This window comes from Ruditapes philippinarum, unplaced genomic scaffold (genome assembly GCF_026571515.1).
Source record: "Ruditapes philippinarum isolate M1 unplaced genomic scaffold, ASM2657151v2 ctg1791_1_1_1_1, whole genome shotgun sequence".
NCBI lineage: Eukaryota > Metazoa > Mollusca > Bivalvia > Venerida > Veneridae > Ruditapes > Ruditapes philippinarum.
The window spans coordinates 150,551-170,818 of record NW_026865661.1 but is presented as its reverse complement, the minus strand read 5'-3'; the positions used below and the strand labels follow the sequence as shown (position 1 = coordinate 170,818).

The 20,268-nt window shown below is 32.5% G+C and overlaps 1 protein-coding gene across 1 annotated transcript; it reads right to left on the bottom strand.

The window, feature by feature from the left end:
- Nucleotides 1–4,071: 4,071 nt before the first annotated feature.
- LOC132729944 (phenylalanine--tRNA ligase alpha subunit-like) lies at nucleotides 4,072–20,245 on the bottom strand. The gene is made up of 13 exons (XM_060715780.1): nucleotides 20,071–20,245; nucleotides 18,564–18,701; nucleotides 18,238–18,339; nucleotides 17,407–17,525; nucleotides 10,827–10,919; nucleotides 10,058–10,186; nucleotides 8,742–8,857; nucleotides 8,051–8,135; nucleotides 7,623–7,722; nucleotides 6,952–7,120; nucleotides 6,146–6,223; nucleotides 5,649–5,763; nucleotides 4,072–5,179 (listed from the first exon to the last, which is right to left on the bottom strand). The coding sequence occupies exons 1-13, from the start codon at nucleotides 20,209–20,211 to the stop codon at nucleotides 5,074–5,076; spliced, it is 1,491 nt and encodes a 496-aa protein (XP_060571763.1). The 5' UTR covers nucleotides 20,212–20,245; the 3' UTR covers nucleotides 4,072–5,073.
- Between the last annotated feature and the right edge of the window lie 23 nt (nucleotides 20,246–20,268).

The window sequence follows — 20,268 nt, the reverse complement described above, 5'->3', positions numbered from 1 at the left end:
CAAAACTATATCCCCCTCCCGATTTGATCGGCGGGGGATAATTACTTCTGACAGTAGGAACTGTTTCTTATTATTATCATACTATAAGTACAAGTATTTGGTGTTAAATGGTATGGTAGGATACCAATCTATTCAGTACATGATTACTTTAAACATTAATCTAGCATGCTAGTTTACTATTCATACTCAACAGCAAGGAAATGCTTTCAGAAGACTTTATTTTCTAATGAATGATATAAATATTGTGAGTAGGTTATGGTTTAAGAACTATATGTTTATCAATGGAAAAAAATAAAGTAAATGTATAAAATCATTTAAAAAAAACTTATTCTTTTAACACTTATTTATTTATTTTAATTTGTTGTAATATTGATACAATAAATACATACAATGGCTTTTTAAAATTCCATTTTAGGCACCTTATTATGCCTTTCCAAATTTTATACACCATTGCTAAATTAACATCAATAATTATAGAAATGTTTATCAATTTTCTGTAGTTTAAGTAATTGAACTGTCAAGTCAATATTAACAATAATTTTTCTTTTATCATGCATTACTCCTGGTGTTAGCACCTGCCACTAGAGATAAGATAGTTGGTTATTGTTTCTATAATCTCTATCATAAAACATGGCACTTATTTTATTGAATTTTATATGAAAGTAAATAACACAGATAGATCAATATTAATTTTACTATTCTTAAAATGAATTTTGCTATTTGACTTTTGTTATCAAAAGAAATACATTTATGAATAACCTTAAGAATAATAGGTATTTGTCAGATTTATATGGAGAAAATAAGGGAAATAAATAAATGGTTAAACACAGAATAAACTTTTATTAGCTCACCAGAATTTATGATCATGATAGGCCAAATACTAGCATTAACAATAAGAAATAAATTGTCTCCTTCGAAAGTACTGGTTAAGATTTTCTACGCATTTGTGCATCCTTCTATTCAATTAAATACCAGTTGCCCAAAGAACTTAAATTAAATATTTCATGAATTAATGTATAGATTATCTGTAAACTTGGTCTTTATTATTCCTAGGTGGTCTTTTATCAAGTTTGATCAAATGATTTTCATTGGCCTGGTTCAGGGTCCACCTGAACTAAGATAGAAATAGTTTCATACAACTTGTAATTAACCAGATCATGAATAAATTTATTGATAACAATTATTACCAATCAGTAAGTTCATTATCATTCATTTCTACAAAAAAAAAGTGACATGACCTTTTATAATAGAACCCGTTTCCTAGAAATAGTACTTATCTACCTTTGACTTTTCATCACAAGTCCTGGACAAATGGATGAATACATCATTATCATATCTTGACAAACAATGTTTGAATGAGCATGTGGCGTCTTTGTTCACCTTGCTGCTTTAAATGGTTTCCAGGTGATCTGGGAGGTGCTCAATTTGAATGAATCTATTGTGCCAGGTGTTACATCATGAGTTCAGCTATAAATTACACATTTTTTTAAATAGTTCAAGTCCCCTTTTTATTTGATTAAAAATAGAACTGCCACTGTCTTGGGTTAATTTACCCCTGCATTCCACATGGTCTTAATTCTCCATCATAAGGTCTGTTTACATATGAAATTTTAAGTTGACACCTCCGATAGTTTTTTGATTTTGCTGAAAGTTGAAATATTATAAAAAGGTGATAACTTAAAAGTATGTATTATAGTTATGGTTCCCACGCATTTCTCCTAAATGAGATTTATTATGCTCCCCGAAAAATTTCGGGGTAGCATTTAGTCGTCGGGTTGTCCGTCCGTCCGTCAGTCTGTCCGAGCAGACGAGAGCTACATTATGAGGTTTAGGTTTATGTACAGGCACTCTGTATGGGGTTCATTCCGTAGAGACATGTATTATGTGGTTAAAAATGCTCTTATGGGGTTAAAAAATTTGCTCTTGTGGGGTTAAGAGATCAAAGGAATAACCCCACAAACACGTCTGCTTAGTACGTCCGTTCGTACGTCCCGAATTCGTGTCCGGCCCATAACTTTGTTATTTGAAGTCGGATTTTAAAATTATTTCACAGAAATGATCACCATATTGAGACGACGTGTCGCGCGCAACATTTGGGTCGCTACCTTGAAGGTCAAGGTCACAGCATGACCTTGCAGCAAAATCGTGTCCGGTCCATAACTTCATTATTTGAAGTCGGATTTTAAAAATATTTCACAGAAATGATCACCATATTGAGACGACGTGTCGCGCGCAACATTTGGGTCGCTACCTTGAAGGTCAAGGTCACAGCATGACCTTGCAGCAAAATCGTGTCCGGTCCATAACTTTGTTATTTGAAGTCGGATTTAAAAAATATTCCACAGAAATGATCACCATATTGAGACATTGTGTCGCGGGCAACATGTGGGTCGCTTCCTTGAAGGTCAAGGTCACAGTATGACCTTGCAGCAAAATCGTGTCCGGCCCATAACTTCGCTATTTGAAGTTGGATTTAAAAAGTATTTCACAGAAATGATCATCATATTAAGATGACGTGTCATGCACAACATTTAAGTCGCTACCTTGAAGGTCAAGGTCACAGCATGACCTTGCAGCAAAATCGTGTCCGGCCCATAACTTCCTTATTTGAAGTCAGATTTTTAAACTATTTCACAGAAATGATCACCATATTAAAATGGCGTGTCGTGCGCAACATTTGGGTCGCTACCTTGAAGGTCAAGGTCACAGCATGACCTTGCAGCAAAATTGTGTCCGGCACATAATTTCATTATTTGAAGTCGGATTTTACAACTATTTCACAGAAATGATCACCACAATGAGACATTGTGTCGCGCGTAACATTTGGGTCGCTACCTTGAAGGTCAAGGTCACGGTATGACCTTGCAGCAAAATCGTGTCCGGCCCATAACTTTGTTACTGGAAGTCGGATTTAACAACTATTTCACAGAGATGATCACCATATTGAATCGACGTGTCACATGCAACATTTTGGTCACTACCTTGAAGGTCAAGGTCACAGCATGACCTTGCAGCAAAATAATGTCAGGCGCATAACTTCGTTATTTGAAGTCGGATTTTACAAGTATTTCACAAAAATGATCACCATATTGAGACAAATGCGTCGAGCACAATATTTGGGTTGTTTTTACACTTTGAACTTTGTCTGTGACATAACTCTGACACAACAAGAGGTATACCTTCCTGTGTCCAAAACCTATTCGGGGAGGATCACCCGGTTCAACCGGCTCTTGTTTATCTTATCTGTGTAGCTTTTAAAGCTGATCTTTTTGTCTGGATTACGTCTCAGCAACATGCTACTAGAAATTTTTTAGCAGCAAGCAACCACTAACTGGAATTCATCACAACTTTAAAGGAAATTTCATTTCACAAACCAAATATCAGAATGTTCAATTTTTTTTTTGACTTTTTCTATTTTGTACACATTCTGAATGGACCACTCATAATGTATACTTTACACAAATTCTGTCTATTCTAATTTGTAACTATCCATATTTTACAATGGTATTCTTGTTTTCTTATGCAAGTCTTATATGAAGTCAGAATGAAATTTCATCAAAAGTCAAAATTTAAACAAATTTTGTGAAACACACCTAATATCTAGCTCAGGGCCTTATGGTTTTTGAGACTGATATTTAGAAATTATTCCAGTTAGAGTTTACATAATTTTAAGTGGCCATATGGGTGGTCCCAAAGATTATAATATAAACAGCTTTGATATTTAAGGTCAATTAGGCAATGTACATGCCAAATATCTGAACTCGAGCCCTTACATATTCTGAGTCCCGACGAGATTTTATGGATTTTTCCTATCCATGTTTTTAAAGAAACAACAAATGACTCTTAGAATGGGGCCAATTTAGTCCAAAGGGTTATATTTTGAAGAGCGTTGGTAAAAGGTCAACTAGATGGCCATAACTAAGCCTTATGACTTGCACCTTTTCTCCTAAACTGTTCTTTATTATTCACTAAAACTCATTTAAGTTCAGAAGTGCTGTTACAGCTCACTGACAAACTTTATCAGATATATGAATGCGAAAAACAGAAGATAGAGAATAAAAAAAAACACAATACCATTCAGTTTTATTTCAGAGAGTTATAAAAAAATGCAATAAATAAATGAATGAAAATCATTACTTGTTTTCAAACAGAAAGTTGTGCAGTTATTTTGTTCACTACACAAATAATTACATGATCCACAATAATTATAGCCTAACATGTAGAACATTATTTAACAAAGTCCTATGCATATTGCACATTTATAAAAAATGTTGTTTATGGTGTTGAAAAGAATTAAAGACTGACATATAAACGTCTCACTAAAGGTTACAGTCATTAAAATATTGAATTTATTAAAAAACTTTATAAAGCAAAACATTCATTAATCTTCCAAACTTTCATTCTCTAATAAAAGTAGCATCAAAGTTGACAAAATAATAAACTCAAGAAGTAGATTATACAATGGCTACAATTTCGTCAAATGGTCAATATTAAATCCATATTCATTTATAATAACTAAACAACATCTTATTCAAATACATGGATAAATTCCATTAATAATGTCCAGAAATACTGCCAAGGTTTATCATGATAGTTTGATATACTGTTTTAACTCCCTCCTATAAAATGAGGCTGAACATATATTTTCTTTTGGTCTGTTGTTTTTATTATTTCCCCAATCCTACAAATGATTTTTATGAAAAAAGATAAAATAATGTTTTATTGTACTTCATTTACCAAGAAAAACAACATCATTCAAACGTTTGAACATTTACTTCTTTGAAGGGACACTTAAATGGTCAGTCATCAGGAATCAAAATTAATTGCACTTGTAAACTTTACAACATTCTACATTTAAGAAATCCAAAACCAGTCTTGTGCAAATCTTAAGTCTCCAAATCAAATTTATTCATACCAAAACAGAACTATAACATAATTCATATAATCTTTTTCTAAAGATAGTTAAACACAAAGAGCTGTTTAAAAGCAATGGAGATTCCCTGTTGCTGTAGCCATTCAGAACAATGTCATGTGAAAGACGTCTGGTCCTAAAGGTGAAGGTCACATTACTGATCACTTGTCAAGTCGACATAATGGATTATCATATACCATTTGTAGATTTACTTTAGGACCAATCAATTCTCGAATATTGTCTATCCCATACTTTATCATTGTAGGTCTGAAAAAAAGAAATAAATAGTTAAACATGTTATATCAAATATGTGAAATAATGTTTTCCTTTCTAAATAGAAGTTTGTATGATGCTACTTTTTAACAGTCCAGGTATTTCGTTCACATAATGCAGGGCAACAACACAAGTGTTCCAGTATATTTTGTTTCTCCATAACTTTCATCTTGAAATATCTTTTGTCAAAGCCAGGTCTCAAACTCACAAATCTGGCATATGTGGATTAAATGCTTTACCCATCCAGTTGATGAGTGCCCATACTGAAGGCAAGTTAAAGTGAACTAAACCATCAGTGTCAAACCCACCAAAAGAAGTCCAAGCCATCCGTAATAAGTTACAACACTCAACGCTAGCCTTGTTAATATCAAATTTAATTTAGGAAGAAACCATAATTGAAAAGCTTTTCTTTTTAAATTCAAATTAAGAAAAAGGAGAAATATATTATAACAATAGAGCTTACCTTTCTAATGATAATCCCCATGCAATGGCATTAACACCTTCGGGTAATCCCATAGGCAGCAACATTTCAGGACGAAATATACCTGAATTTCCTATCTCTACCCATTTCTTTAAACCTGAAATATTAAAAAAATTACATCATATAATTTATGTATACTAGTATAAAAATTATCCTTAAAAAGCAGGTTTTTTTGGAAGAAAGGAAGTAGATCTTATCTGACTGTATTTCTGTACATATAACTTTTTCCCATTTGATCATATAATGTTTATAAGAAAATTTTGTTTTCCTTTCTCTACCCATTTCTTTAAACCTGTAAAGTAATTAATTACATTTTATTATTTACTAGTATAAAATTTATCCTTAAAAAGCAGGCTTTTTAAAAAGTAAGGGACCCTACAATGAAGTAGATCTTATCTGACTATATCTACAAGAACATAGATCTTTTTCCTGTTTGATCACAAAACAGTTCACAAGAAAAATTTGTATGAAATAATTACCTTCATGATAACTGAACACTTCCATGCTAGGTTCTGTGTAAGGGTTGTATGCTGGCTTGAAGCGAAGCTTTTTGATACCTGCAAATTCAATCATCCAATTTAACAAAATCATGGGCATTAATTCAAATACAGATAAGTACAACGTTAAGTTAGCTAGCTTGATAGCTTTCTCACAAGAAACAATTCTATACTTTGATGGTAAGGAACAAGCGGTTTGAAGCCAGAAACCTGAAACACCCAGTCAAAAGTCTCATAAAAAATCTAGTAAGTAAAAAGATAACATTTAAACATTCAATGAAAATTGAAAAGAGAAATTTACAATACTAAAATAGGAAATCCTTATTAATTATCTGACAAAAAACTCTAAAAATCTTTAATGAACCTTACTCTCATTAAAATCTAAATCCATGCCAGATGATAAGATTCTTAATAAAGGACTTTCAAGCTATATTCCTTAAAAAGACTTCGGAGTCTCTATACACTTGACAAGGCATAACTTTAAAGTTTGTGCATCTGACTGATCATTTGGTAAGAAATTGAGAATATTTAATCAGACTGTATTCTGTACTGAATTTATTGAATGAATTGAATAAATTCAATACAGAATCTATAGAAATTAAATATTTACCACATACCCTTAAAACACAAATTTATCTGCATGACACTGCTACTATAAACAAAATGTGACACAAGCAGATTAGGCCTATATGCATATTATGTGTAAGTTTTTCGTTTTTAGGGGTCAGAAAAGCATCATAGGTATGTCCTTATTTCTTCTTATACATGTCACCTATTTAAATACTTACCTAATTTCCTGAAGAATTCATTGATAGTTCCGATGAGATCACCAAGTGTAAGACCATAATCTGCAGCGACTCCCTCTATCTGATGGAACTCAGCAAGATGTGTAGCATCCAGATTCTCATTACGGAACACTCGGTCTATAGAGAAATACTTCACTGGTTTGAACTCAGGCTAAAAATATAATATAGTATAACTGTACAAACAAAGAAAATCATTTTAAATCAACAAGTTTCACAATTTAGCTGCAAAATATGTATAAAACTTAACTAGTATGATGTATGACATATTTTGATATGTGAAATCTTGCACAATTGATTTTCTTTTAACACTTGGTTTACTTCAAAAACATTTATCCTTTTCTATTAATACACAACTTTATATTACTTAAAAAATTCAATCCAAAAGCTGGAAACTCCTAAAAGTTTTAAATGAATGTTTAGGGTATTAAATATTTCACAGTTTTGTTATGGAGACTACATTAGTACCTGGAATGTATTTTGTTAACCAACTAGTTGACTTATATAGCTAAACGAACATTAATTCAAGTTCTTATGAGTCAAATAATACATATCTTGTCGCCAAGATTACTTCTTACTTTCAAAATTTTCAGGAATAATGCTTCTTAAATAATAACTATGATTATTATAGACAGATTTTAAGAGACTAAGTATACCTGTTGTGCTACTTTATAGAGCATTCTTGATGTAACAGCTGTTGTATGGGTTCTTAAAATATTCTTCTTTGCTTCATCTATTGACCAGTCATACTTATATCTACAAAATTATATACATTCTTATTATATATTAAAATACATGTAGCTTTGCTTCTACAATTTCATTTGTACAGAAGGATTAGTACAATAGGTAGGGACAAGTGTGTCAGTCAAACTGATACTGTTTAGACTAGTTCATACCGCAATTTTTCTGAAAGTTAAAAAATTAAGTAAATGTATTTAAGGTATTGAGGTATTTGCGTATTAAGGTAATACATTGTACTGCTAAAACAGTTACGGTATACAAGCTTAAGGTAACATTGAACTTCTCCCATATGACAGGTATTTAAACTTTCAGTGGTAATGTTTTGATGTCTTAATAAACAAACCCCTGTGAGCCATATCCTCCCTCTGAATGTACCTTCTTCACTCTCTCCAGATAATCCATAGGGAAACTATGTGCTGTGGCAGGATCTGTAAGCATTATATCATTTCTATAGTAAGAATTATATGAGCTGTGCCATGACAAAACCAACGTGATGTGTTTGCGACCAGCATGGATCCAGACCAGCCTGCGCATCCGCACAGTCTGATCTGGATCCATACTGTACGCTTACAAACCCTATTACAAGAAGAGAAACTGATAGCTAACAGCATGGATCCTGATCAGACTGCGCGGATGCGCAGGCTGGTCTGGATCCATGCTGGTCGCAAACGCACTATGTTGGTTTTAGCGGCTCAATTATTATTATTATTTGTTTAATCCTCTTCATATTGCATTCAAAATTATAGCTTCATGTAATTAAACAAATAAATTACACCTTAAATTGTCAAAATTGAAAATCTGCAAACATGAGTAAGATTACATACATTTGTATATAGCTGACATACAATATTATATCATGATTATTTTAGTTTTTCTAAATATTTTAATTTACTAAACAATCATTGAAAAATCTGTTCTATCAAATTATATGACAACAAAGTTTTTTCCCACATATTTAAAGGGAATACAGGTAGATTACAGTATATACATTATATTATTCTTTATATTAACTCTCCTCTTTAACCAATATCTACCTGATATAAAGAAAGTGTCATGTGCGTCTCTTGCAGGATGTTGTTGTGGCTGGAAAAGTGTGTCAAAGTTCCAGAAACTGCTCTCTATGAAATTATTTGTGGGCATTTCTGTGAATCTAAATAAGGGGAAAAATACAAATCATTATGTTAACTATATATACTCTATCTTTTAATTTTTAGCCCTAGAGACCCCTAAAAGGGGCCAATCAAAATAATATGAGCAAACTTGATAAAACACCACCTAAGAATGCTACAGACAAAGTTTGGTGATCATCCATCAATTAGTTCTGTAGAAGAAGATGTTTAAAGGTTTTTCTATTTCTAGCCCTAGAGACGCCTAAAAGGGACCAATCAAATTTTTATGAGCAAACTTGATAAAAGACTACCCAAGAATGCTACAGACAAAGTTTGGTGATCACCCATCAATTAGTTCTGTAGAAGAAGATGTTCAAAGGTTTTTCTATTTTTAGCTCTGCTGACCCCTAAAAGGGGCCAATTGGAATGACATGAGCAAATTCAAGTGTGACTGCCACAAGGATGCTACAGACCAAATTTGAAGTAAATCTGCTTAGTAGTTTCAGAGAAGAAGACGATTGTTGACGCATGACGAACGATGGACGCCGGAGCATCCCCCTTTGATACTAATAGCTCACCCTGAGCCTTTGGCTCTGGTGAGCTAAAAAATATATATACAATTCACACAGTTGAGCTAATACATGATCAGTTAAGTAGCAGTATATACTTATTTAATTAGTGTATTTGACTGCTCTGTACAATACATAGATACATGTGTATATCCCTATACTGTACAGAACAATAGTTTTGTATTTAACCATTTTTTCCTGACCAATATAACCTTACTTTTTTTTAATATCTCATTGTACAAGTACAATATGGATGGAGCGTCTTATTTAGTCTGTTTATCTAATTTTTTTTAATATTCCATGACGCAGACTTTGTTAAAAATTGTAAGTTTAAGACAGTACCATACAAATATGGAAAATACAAGTGTACAAATACTGGAAATTATCTACTTGTTACAATATTTATCTCAACTTTATTATGTAGAAAGCTTTCAGCTTATCTGAACAACTTTAGAGTCTGCTTCTTGGATCTAACCAGTACTGGTGTCACATTAAGAAACATGGTCAGGACTCCAGTTGTGCTTGAAGCCATGATCCCTTGATTGAAAGGCAGACATATAAATAATCATTTGGATACTGCTCACTTTTAAAGTATATATGGAAAATGGTTATATGGGTAGATAAATAGAAACATTAGAATAACATAATGATAGATGAGAGATTAAAGTTTACCCCATTTCCAAAAAGATCTGTCTATATTCAGCTCGTACTTTTAGCAGTGGGTGAAGATGTCCACAATCAGGCATAACTCCTAACGCATCAAAATTATATTCCTTGAAAGTTTTTTCTTTCCAAGTTCCCCTTGAAATGATAAAAAAAAAATTACTGTATTATAACATTTAAAATATAATATATCTTTGGAAGATAATAATGAATAAGATATAGAGGATATTTGTTTAGTTCAGTGTAAGATCTGAATATATTTCACCGAGTGAGCACCAAAAAGGTATATTTCACGAGTGGCGCATGCAGAGATGAAATATATTTCGATCATACACTAAACTAAACAAATTTTCTCTTTATTATATGCAAAAAAATGTTTTAAAAGACATTTTAACCTAATACTAAATGGAAACGGCCAAATGATAATAAAACGTGACGTCATTTATGATGTGACATCATTTATGACATCACATCATTAAGTTGGTTTCCAGTACCCTGGTCGCTGGTATTTCACTGATACAACGTAACAGGCTTAAATTCAAAACAGTGAAAATTATCAAATTGATAATTTCACTGTTTCAAATAGTGAATTATCAGATTTTATTTCACTGATATTTTCTATAATGCAATGAAAAGCATGTAATAAATACACGTAGTTACTTTAAATTTGCCTACTTGCATCTACATAAAAATACTTCAGGTACATAGAAACTGATAAACATTTATCATTAACTTTTAAGCAAGAAAGAAAATCAGTATTCAATAGGTATTCACTCACTTTGAAATCATCTCTGGGGTTAGATCTACCTCTTGTTTAGCTATAGATAATGTGAAGTTGGCACCTTTAGATAACAGATAACTTGTCAATTTCCTGCAAAATACAAACACAAGTTAGTTCCCTTGATAACATTATATGAATGTGTTAACATAAAACATTAGCTATTCTAACTAAATCACATCAATCCAAACTTTGACATAATGGTTCTTTTTCATTCATTTAGAATTGATTGGCATTTTTTGAAATGTGAAATGTGGAAACTTTAAACAAATTTAATCTCAACAAATGCAAAATTGTGGATTTTTAATTATTTCTGACAATATTTTGGAATACTATCTACTATTAAATAAAGATTGGATCCAATTACCGAATCACTCTAAAAGAGAAAAAACACTGTCATAGCTATCAATCTACAATATTATAATCTGAATTATCAACCCTGTGATACTTAGGGTTGTATTTAATCCTATTTTTGCTCTAAAATTTTAATAAAACATTACAATATTTCTTTACAGTTTATTAAGATTTCATCTATAACATGTGATTGTCCTTTTCTATAAATTGCACAATTATTTAAACACTGAAGAACGATATATACAAACCTATAATCTGAATTCTAACACTCACGTGATTTTGTCTCTATAGACAAAGATTAAGAAGGAAAAAAACTGGTGTTAAACTGACAATAAACACCGGTTAGGGACTACTTGTATATATGCGCTGTTATGTTTTCACCCTCGATTGTATAGTTTACAAAGCATTTTAAAGCAACAATAAAAAGCATTTTTATTTATATTTTCAGTTCGTATAATGTTTTCTGTCCATACAATACCAAAATAACATCTCACATACCGTGGGCTTAGCGCAAAACGGTTGTAACTCACTTTTTTCCACAAAATAACATTTTTAACATTTTCAATGTATTTTGTGGTTATGCATATCCTCAGTAAGTATTTTAAATGGATTCTGAAAATTAACAAGTTAAATCAATATTTGTCAAAAGGTTGTATCTCAAATTGCTCTTAATTTTCAGCGCAAAATGGTTGTATCTCAAGTTACAACCTTTTTGCGCTGAAAATTCTGATAGTGCAAAGGAAGTAAATTAGCATTCTGTTTGTCTTATTTGAATCATCACATGAAAAGGAGGATATAAAGACAGTAGAAAAGATTTTTTGTTTTGATAATTATCTAAATAAACCTTAAATATTGTTAAAAAACCCAACTAAATTGTAATATATTATCATATATTATCTTCATGAAATATATTTAAATGTATATTACACTATTTATAGTTCCATCTCATAAATTAATACCAATAAATGAAAAAGATCCACTGCCACAATCAGCAATTGTTTGATATTAAGTAAATAAAATAACTTTCAAATATTGAAGGACAAATGTCCACATTTCTCTCCCTCCGCCCCCCCCCCCCCCCACCTACCCCAATAACACATACAGTTTATAAAATGACAAGGTAGACAGATTTAGGACCTTATGGATCGAAAATTAGCGCCACACTTATTTTTAAAGGGCAGACAAACGTTTCCATATTTTGAAAAATAATGCAAGTACATGTAGATCTAATTCAGAATATCTTCAGTTTATTCTCATAGTAGCAAAACTGAAATTGTTGCTGGCACAAAGTCTGGTCATGGAAGGTATGTCAAGGCCACCTAGCTCAGACCCATAACGCTTCAGAAATGCTTTTATTTTTATTTCTCAAAAACTTCTAAATTTTTGTGTTCTTATCAAGAAAGTTATTCATGGCAAATTACCTGAACAATCTTTTTCATCTTTTGCAAATTTTGAAAGAAGTACAGTTACAGTGAATTAGTATTCTTTGTGGAAGTCAATACTGCCAGTGCTTTGATTACATTTTGCTACTTTTATGACAAATCATATTACATTTATCACCATTTTCTTCATGTTACAAGCATCTTACATTCTCAAAAACCATATTATTATTGTGAATGGCTTAGAAAACTACTATAGTATATTATAAAAGTATAATTAAAGATAAGAGAACGGGAGGGAATATGGGACCAAATTGAAGGGAGGGAGGTGGGGGTGTAATCTCCAACTATACAGACTAAAGACAAACTTTGAAATACAATGAGGATAAACTAAAAAGGGAATGGACAAAGTGGCAGGAACCAAGACCATTGTTAAAATCCCCAAACAAACCATTGAAGCAAATGACATACTTAAAAAGGAACCATAGAATGACACTGCCTTGAAACAAGGAAATGGCAAAAACATAGCGTAAGAGTTTATAATATGAAGCCTTTTAAAAGCTTCTTTCCACATACAATGTAGAATTTGCCTAAAAGAATCCATATTAAACTCTATATCACAAATTCAGGGTAAGACCAAATTTGAAGAGGACCATGTTTAAATATTATAAACATTCAGTTTTAATTCCATAATTAGTTTGTTATGACAATCTATGAAGTCTTTAACCCTTGACATGTTGGAACAGAAAATGATCAGTTCTTGCCACAAGTATAGATCCAGTTGAGTTAGGCCAGCCTGAACACCTGTCAGTTCAGGTTTTGTACTGTGGACAGCTCATTTTAAGTACCTGTATATTGATTGATTAATTTGATTGACTTTTCCAAATACAAAGCAGGGCAAATCCATTACAGACATTCAGCAGTTTATTTTTACAAACAAATTGTTCACTAACAGACAGACAGGGGTATGTTTTTTTCCAACAATATTGACCATGCACTCTTCATTTGACCCTATAGCCAGTAAATTTGGTAAACTTTTGATCTACTTTTAAATCTTTATGAATGTTTATAATACTGCACATTTTTAACGTTGCTTTTCATTGGATAATCGTGACGTTTATATAGCTGCTGTCGATTCATAAAAACATCTTACTTTTTTCTCTAAAAAATAATGCTTGCTGTATTATAAATTTGTTATAAAGATTGTTGACAGGTTATATGGCCGTATATAAACGGCTGTTTGCAATATAACCCTCACCTAGCGGCTCGGGTTATTTTACAAACAGCCGTTTATATAGGGCCATATAACCTGTCAACAATCTTTATAACTAATAATATAACCAGTTGTTAAATGGTCTTAATTAAGAATCCCTCTTAGCGCAAGCAGTAATTAAGACATTGCTTCAAGACATTATAGACATTATAAACTCGTAGGTTCGAATCCTGGTTCAGCCACTTTATTTCTTTTAATTTTAAAATTGCCCTTCTCTAATAACTCGTGCAAATCATTTTTTTTTTGTGTATACTATCTGTGTACTTTTTTATTAACTACATCTGTAGTGTGTATGCGCTAAACCATATACGTTTGCATAATGTCACCAAGAAACCATTGAAAAATATGCGTTCTAGAGAAAAACTTGCGATTGTCCAACGTCCGTATGTCTGAGTACTTACGAAAACATCTTGATAAAACAAAAGGAAACACCACACTACTTAAAAGTTATCCTAAAAGTAGATATATTAAAACAATTTCAAATTAATTCAATTCTTGCAATAATTAAGTAAAAAAACAAAAACACAAGAAGTGTGACTTCATAACGCAGTGTTGGTTAGGAATCAAACCAGAGACCTTCAGATCAGTAGCCCGGCATCTATACAAATATACCTCACCTTACTGACATGTGAAGATAACAAATATATCAATATATTCTTTTGGTACAAGTGTTTATTCAATGACCTTTATGAAAGTTAATGAAGATCAAGGACAATATTGTTGGACAATATTACCAACCAAAATATGCCAAAAAGTAAAAGAAAATTTTTTTGTACAACTTCTGCAAATTTAATGTGAACTGGTTAGTGGGCTTAGGTAATTTAAATGTATTTTAAGATTTTATGAACTTCTTAGAAGGACAAAGTACATGTAATTGATATTATAACTGAAATTGCAAGGTATAACAAGTAGAAATTGATTTATCAGCACCCATCAATTTTAAGCTGTGGTCTCACTTACTCCTGGCAGAGCCCAGGACCAACCCGGTAAGTTACCGGGATATTCCGGGACAATCCTTAGTGAAATTATTGTTGCGGTCACACTAACCCCGGCAGCACTACCGTAATTCCCAACTAACCAACCAGTATGCGCTCCAGACCATCCAGGCAGAGCCCAGGTAAAGCTACAGTTCATGCCGGTGCTTCCCGGTCGATCCAGGCAGACCCCCCGGTAGATTGAAAACGTGCGAAAATGATAACATTGATACATAATTTTTATTTAAGTAATATAATATCTTTTGTTCCAGAACAGTAATTCATGATGATTTTCTGAAAAATCCTTATGCAATACTGGATAGAAGGGAAATGGGAAGGGTTTTAATACAAACAAGTGCAATCATTGCAAATTGTCGCGATTCATTTGAAATGAACTGGGCTTTGCCGGGGCTGAGATCTACCTGGATCAACCGTAGCTCCATCGCCGTCCTCCAGGGCTCTGCCGGCATTTACCGGGGCTCTGCCAGTATTCACCGGGCTCTACCGTAGCTCTACTGGCTATATCATGCCCTGGATCATCCCCGGTTTGTGCCAGCAGAGCTACGGTGCTTCCCCGGTGTAACCCTGGTCGTTTCGGCAGAGCTTAGGATGAAGCCGGCAATGCTATACTTCCCGGATCATCCCGGACCACCCCGGTGATATTAAATATCTTATTCCATCCAGGGTCGAATACCGGATGTTCCCGGATAATCCCAAACGTTGCCAGTAGAGTTACGGTTGTTCCCCAGGTAGAGCCAGCGTAATTATCCTTTAAAACATTTTGAAATCTAAAAGATTTTGAATGATTTTGCTAAAATTGAAGTCCATTATAATTTTATAATATCAATTGGGGTAAGGATTAAATGCCCTGCAGCTGAAAGGGTGGCTAAACCTTGCATTTTATTTTGAAATACATGTACATGTGTCTAAGATTTATACCATTCTATAGAATAGCATTTATAATTAACCATCAAAAATAATTTTAGCTTATCCCTTAATATATTTTTAAATAAAGTGGTATAGGCTATATTATTCTCTATTGAGGACATTCATTCTCTTCAAACTTATCACTGATTATTCTTACTTTCATTATTTTCATCATTCAAAACATGACTTGCACTTATTTTATAATCTTATTTTATAATGGCTACATATATTTTATGTGATTTAGAAGTAATGTTTTATTTTATCCAATTATTAAATCCTATAAAAAAGATATGAGTTTGAGAAGAGAAGAGAATAATTAAATTTGCTCAAAATTTGTGCGGAAAACAGTTGTAACTTGAGATACTACCCTTTTGCACAAAAAAATATGTAACAAATTATCAAAATTTTATTTGTAAAACGGTTGTAACTTGAACTTATTCAAATATCTTTTTTCAAAAATAATTCTTTTTTATTATTTTGTTTCTAATCCCTTAACTAAAATGTATATATTTTCCTAAAATAAAACATTTTTATTCATTAACAAAAGTTTTAAAAAGTTTTTTCATGCTCCTGTAAAATTTGCTTAAATTGAGTTACAACCGTTTTGCGCTAAGCCCGCGATACACTAAGTTCTAACGCCACATATTAGATCCATATCAGTTAATAAATATTTTGACAAAACGGCGCCAATCCGTAAGCAGCGTAATGACGTCATCCTTAGTAAACAACTCATTCATAAACAAGCTGACGTTATTTCATGCATACAATAATGATAAATGGGGCAGTGATGTAAACACAATACGACGTAAGTTTTTATTGTTGAAAACTTGATAAAATAACGTGTTTTTCTTATCAATGCTTTTGTTTGATAATTTCGATATTTTCGCAACAGTAGGGTGCAAAAATCGAACAGCGTTATATGAAAATCGGCACCGGAAGTTATTTCCGCTTGAAAAATAACATTAGTGATTTTCCTTATTTTATCGTGTTAGAATCAAAATAACATCGACCTGAGAGGTGTATATCGGCTATTTAACACCGGTTTTGTCGTTTTGATGCGACAAAATTAACCACTCAGGCCTACGGCCTTCGTGGTCAATTCCTACGCATCAAAACTCCAAACCGGTGTTAAATATCCAATATACACCTCTCAGGCCGATGTTATTTCTTAATCAACAACACTGTGATAATAAGTAAATTGCTTGTACCCTTGTGTGGGGAGCAGTAGTCCAGTGATAGGGAACACACTTTGGGACACCGAGGTAGCAGCCAATTCAGGGACACTGCTCATTTCTTTGAGCAAGAAATTACTCTCCATTGCTTCACTTCACCCAGGTGTAAATGGGTACCTGACAGGTATGTAATTAGGTGGCATCAATTTTCCGTTATAGTGTGGGCTACCATAAGCAGAGTAATAATTCTGCTTGGAAACTGACAGATAGATTCTAGAAGTCTAATGATCAGAAGGTAAATGCTGTAAAGTGGCTGAATAAGCCATTTGCATACTATAAAATGTATTTTTTTTTCCATGTAATGGCTAAGGTTTAATCTGTTTACAACCAATTTTACTGAGCTATACAAATCCAAGGCATTGTTGAGCAAATTCCTTCCTCAATATGAGTTAAAAAAACAGTACTTAGACAGCCATGCTATAATAAATACAATCTACTTACACTTCTTGCATCAATTTTCTCTTTTTGTACTCATTTTTCTGGTTATCTGTGATACCATCCAATTTCAGATCCTGTATTCTCTTCATACAATCTTGTACTGTATCCTCTATACTCTCTACCTGTATAATATCAAATGAGCCTTTATATAACATCATAATCTAGACCAGAACTTGCTTAATCTTGTAAATGAACTTGTCCTGCTTTCATTTATGGAACTTCCCATTATCTGGGGGTTTCAAGGTGAGAATTTAAAGATAATCAAATAACAGCAGTAGAAAGTTCAGACACAGCATCAAATTAAGACCTCTATAGGTAAATAATATGACCTTATACATTACCCAAATAAAATTTTCTTCTATTTAGAAAGGGAATTAAACAAGAGCTGTCGGTAGGACAGCAATGCTCGACTATTCTTAGTGCTTGATAGTAAAAAAGCCTTGATAATGTAACATTTTCTAAGTAAAGAAAAGGGTAAACATTTTCTTTAAATCCATATTACAGATATATGCCTTGGAGAGAGTCCTATTATGCTCTAAAATAAGATTATACAATTTCAACTTGTTTCAAAGCCATATGTCAATGGACTTTGAAAATATTTGAGGTATTACAAAAACTTTAACATAAGTGGTTACGCGGACGCCGACGCTCGGATGACTACAATAGCTCTACTTATTCTTATCGAATAGTCGAGCTAAAAACTGCCTTTCTACAATTATCAAAATTTTTCAGCTTTAAGTAAATAAATTCATAACTTCTTGTTTTTCATAAAGCAAAACAAAAAAACAGAGAAAAAAAATATTAAAAATAATATTGTAGACAAGTAAGTAAAACCTTTTTAAAAACTTTTGGTCCACCTTCAGCTTTCTTATCCATCTGAACCCAGCCTGCCTGCATTGCTTTACTGAAACCTATCTTAGCATTTGGTACCACTTTCTGGAAACAAATGAAAATATAATTATAACATGCTAGTAATTTTTAGACAATTTCACTAGAAATCTGTGTCTGTAAGTCTTCTCTTAGTAAAGATACAAATTCTTTGTAGCAGACATCTAATTGTCAAACAATTAGTATTTTGATAGTCAATTGTATGAAATTATTTTTTATTTAATGGAATGGTCTCTAAATTAATAATCTAAATATATTTTCTAAAGGCACACCATAAGTTCTGCCTGAAGAATTCCACCATCTGGAATTGCATTGAATATGAGGGCTTCATGGCTGCCATTTTCTGCCACTTGTTTGCCTTCATCAGTCAACTCATAGCTTTTGTTTAACTTCTGTTCAGCATTGATTACCTGTAAATGACAGACAACAGACAATCTTGAGAGTCATTTCTAGCAAAATATATAGTTGGTTACTTTTAGAACAATGCTAAATCTTAAATAGTTAACAGTTAAGAACTAATTCACATTTAAGATTTACATCTTTCCTCGGCTTCTATAAAAAAAGTGAACTATAATTGTGATCTATTCAACATGAGTGATGGTTTATTTTGGATACATTTTGTTCAAAAGGAATAGACAACTTCATGATAATATCAGACAAAAATTATGATACAAAAATATTGAATCTGACATTAAAGCATGGTTTACCATGTCCGCCATATTCCAAAATACAGTCCACCCTGTCTCAATCTAAAGTCAGCCTTGGTATGGTCCGCCCTGTCACACGGCCTGACGTCCCTAAATCGGGTCGGTCTTTTTACCCCAAGACATCCCAAGACACCCCAAAACTACGATACATATTTTTAGTCCCAGGACTACCCCAAGACACCCCAAGAAACTTATATATTGGGAAAGTTTTATTATGTATATGAAGACTGATTAATAATAACTTTTTATTTACTTGTCATCTTGTTACTGTCCAATACATCAAATATTGTTTTCATGTTTGAACTTTTTCATCAAGAAAATATTTATTGATATGCTCTTTAATATACAAAATATTTTGATTAAAATAAACTTTACTGAAACAATAAGACTATGTTTATGATTCACCTTGATCTAATGAAATATGGGGCAGATGAAATAAAAAAACATCAATTTTATGAAACAGAATATGATCGATTTAATAATTAGACATAGTCACATAAAAAATGTGTCACTCATAAAATGACTTTGTTGCAGAATTAAACTTGCACTACACCAAAATCCCGCAACCTTGGCATTATTTCATTGTTGTAAACTATTTTGCACAAAAAAGAATATATTTATATGATCATGATCTAAATACAGGGAAATAAAAAATTAAATAAAGGGAGTTAATTTAATGTGTACATGTGAAATCACATAGTTATCTTTGGTTCTTCGGTAAACAATGTAAAATTAAGACCGTATATATATGTCAGTAAAAATGTCTTTGGGTGGTCTTGGGGTGTCTTTGCGTAGTCTTGGGGTGTCTTGGGGTAAATAGACCATCCGCCCTAAATCCCTTACTCGCCCAATAATTAAGGACCATATGTTTATCGTATGTTATAAAATTGATATATCTACTTTTAATCATCAATTAAGCACAGGCTTTTAAAGAATATTATTTAAGTGCTCCAATATCAACGCACACTAAAATTATTACTTAAGTCAGAGTTTGACAGTTCATTCACAATTTCTGATGCAATGCACCATCAATAAACAAAAGAGATTAATATTTAAATAAGGTTCATCTTACATCTCCCGAAGCTTGAAGACTTTTGACAACACCAACTATCTTTTGATGATCAACACATAATATTTTTGCAAGATCTTGAGTGTCAATCGGCTCATTTTCACTTAAATATTTCAGCACGTTGGCAGCTAGTTCATCCGCCATCTTGTCCAAAATGTGTCACGTGGTTTATAATGACCCGGAAGTACACACCTCCAGAAA

What these genes read in the sequence shown, in the direction of transcription:
- LOC132729944 (XM_060715780.1), bottom strand. Translation starts at nt 20,211, where the DNA reads ATGGCGGATGAACTAGCTGCCAACGTGCTGAAATATTTAAGTGAAAAT. An exon ending in GACCAAAAGTTTTTAAAAAG is followed by an intron (nt 17,526 to 18,237) that starts GTTTTACTTACT and finishes GATATTATACAG; the next exon opens with GTAGAGAGTATAGAGGATAC. An exon ending in TCTATAAAGTAGCACAACAG is followed by an intron (nt 7,121 to 7,622) that starts GTATACTTAGTC and finishes TTATATTTTTAG; the next exon opens with CCTGAGTTCAAACCAGTGAA.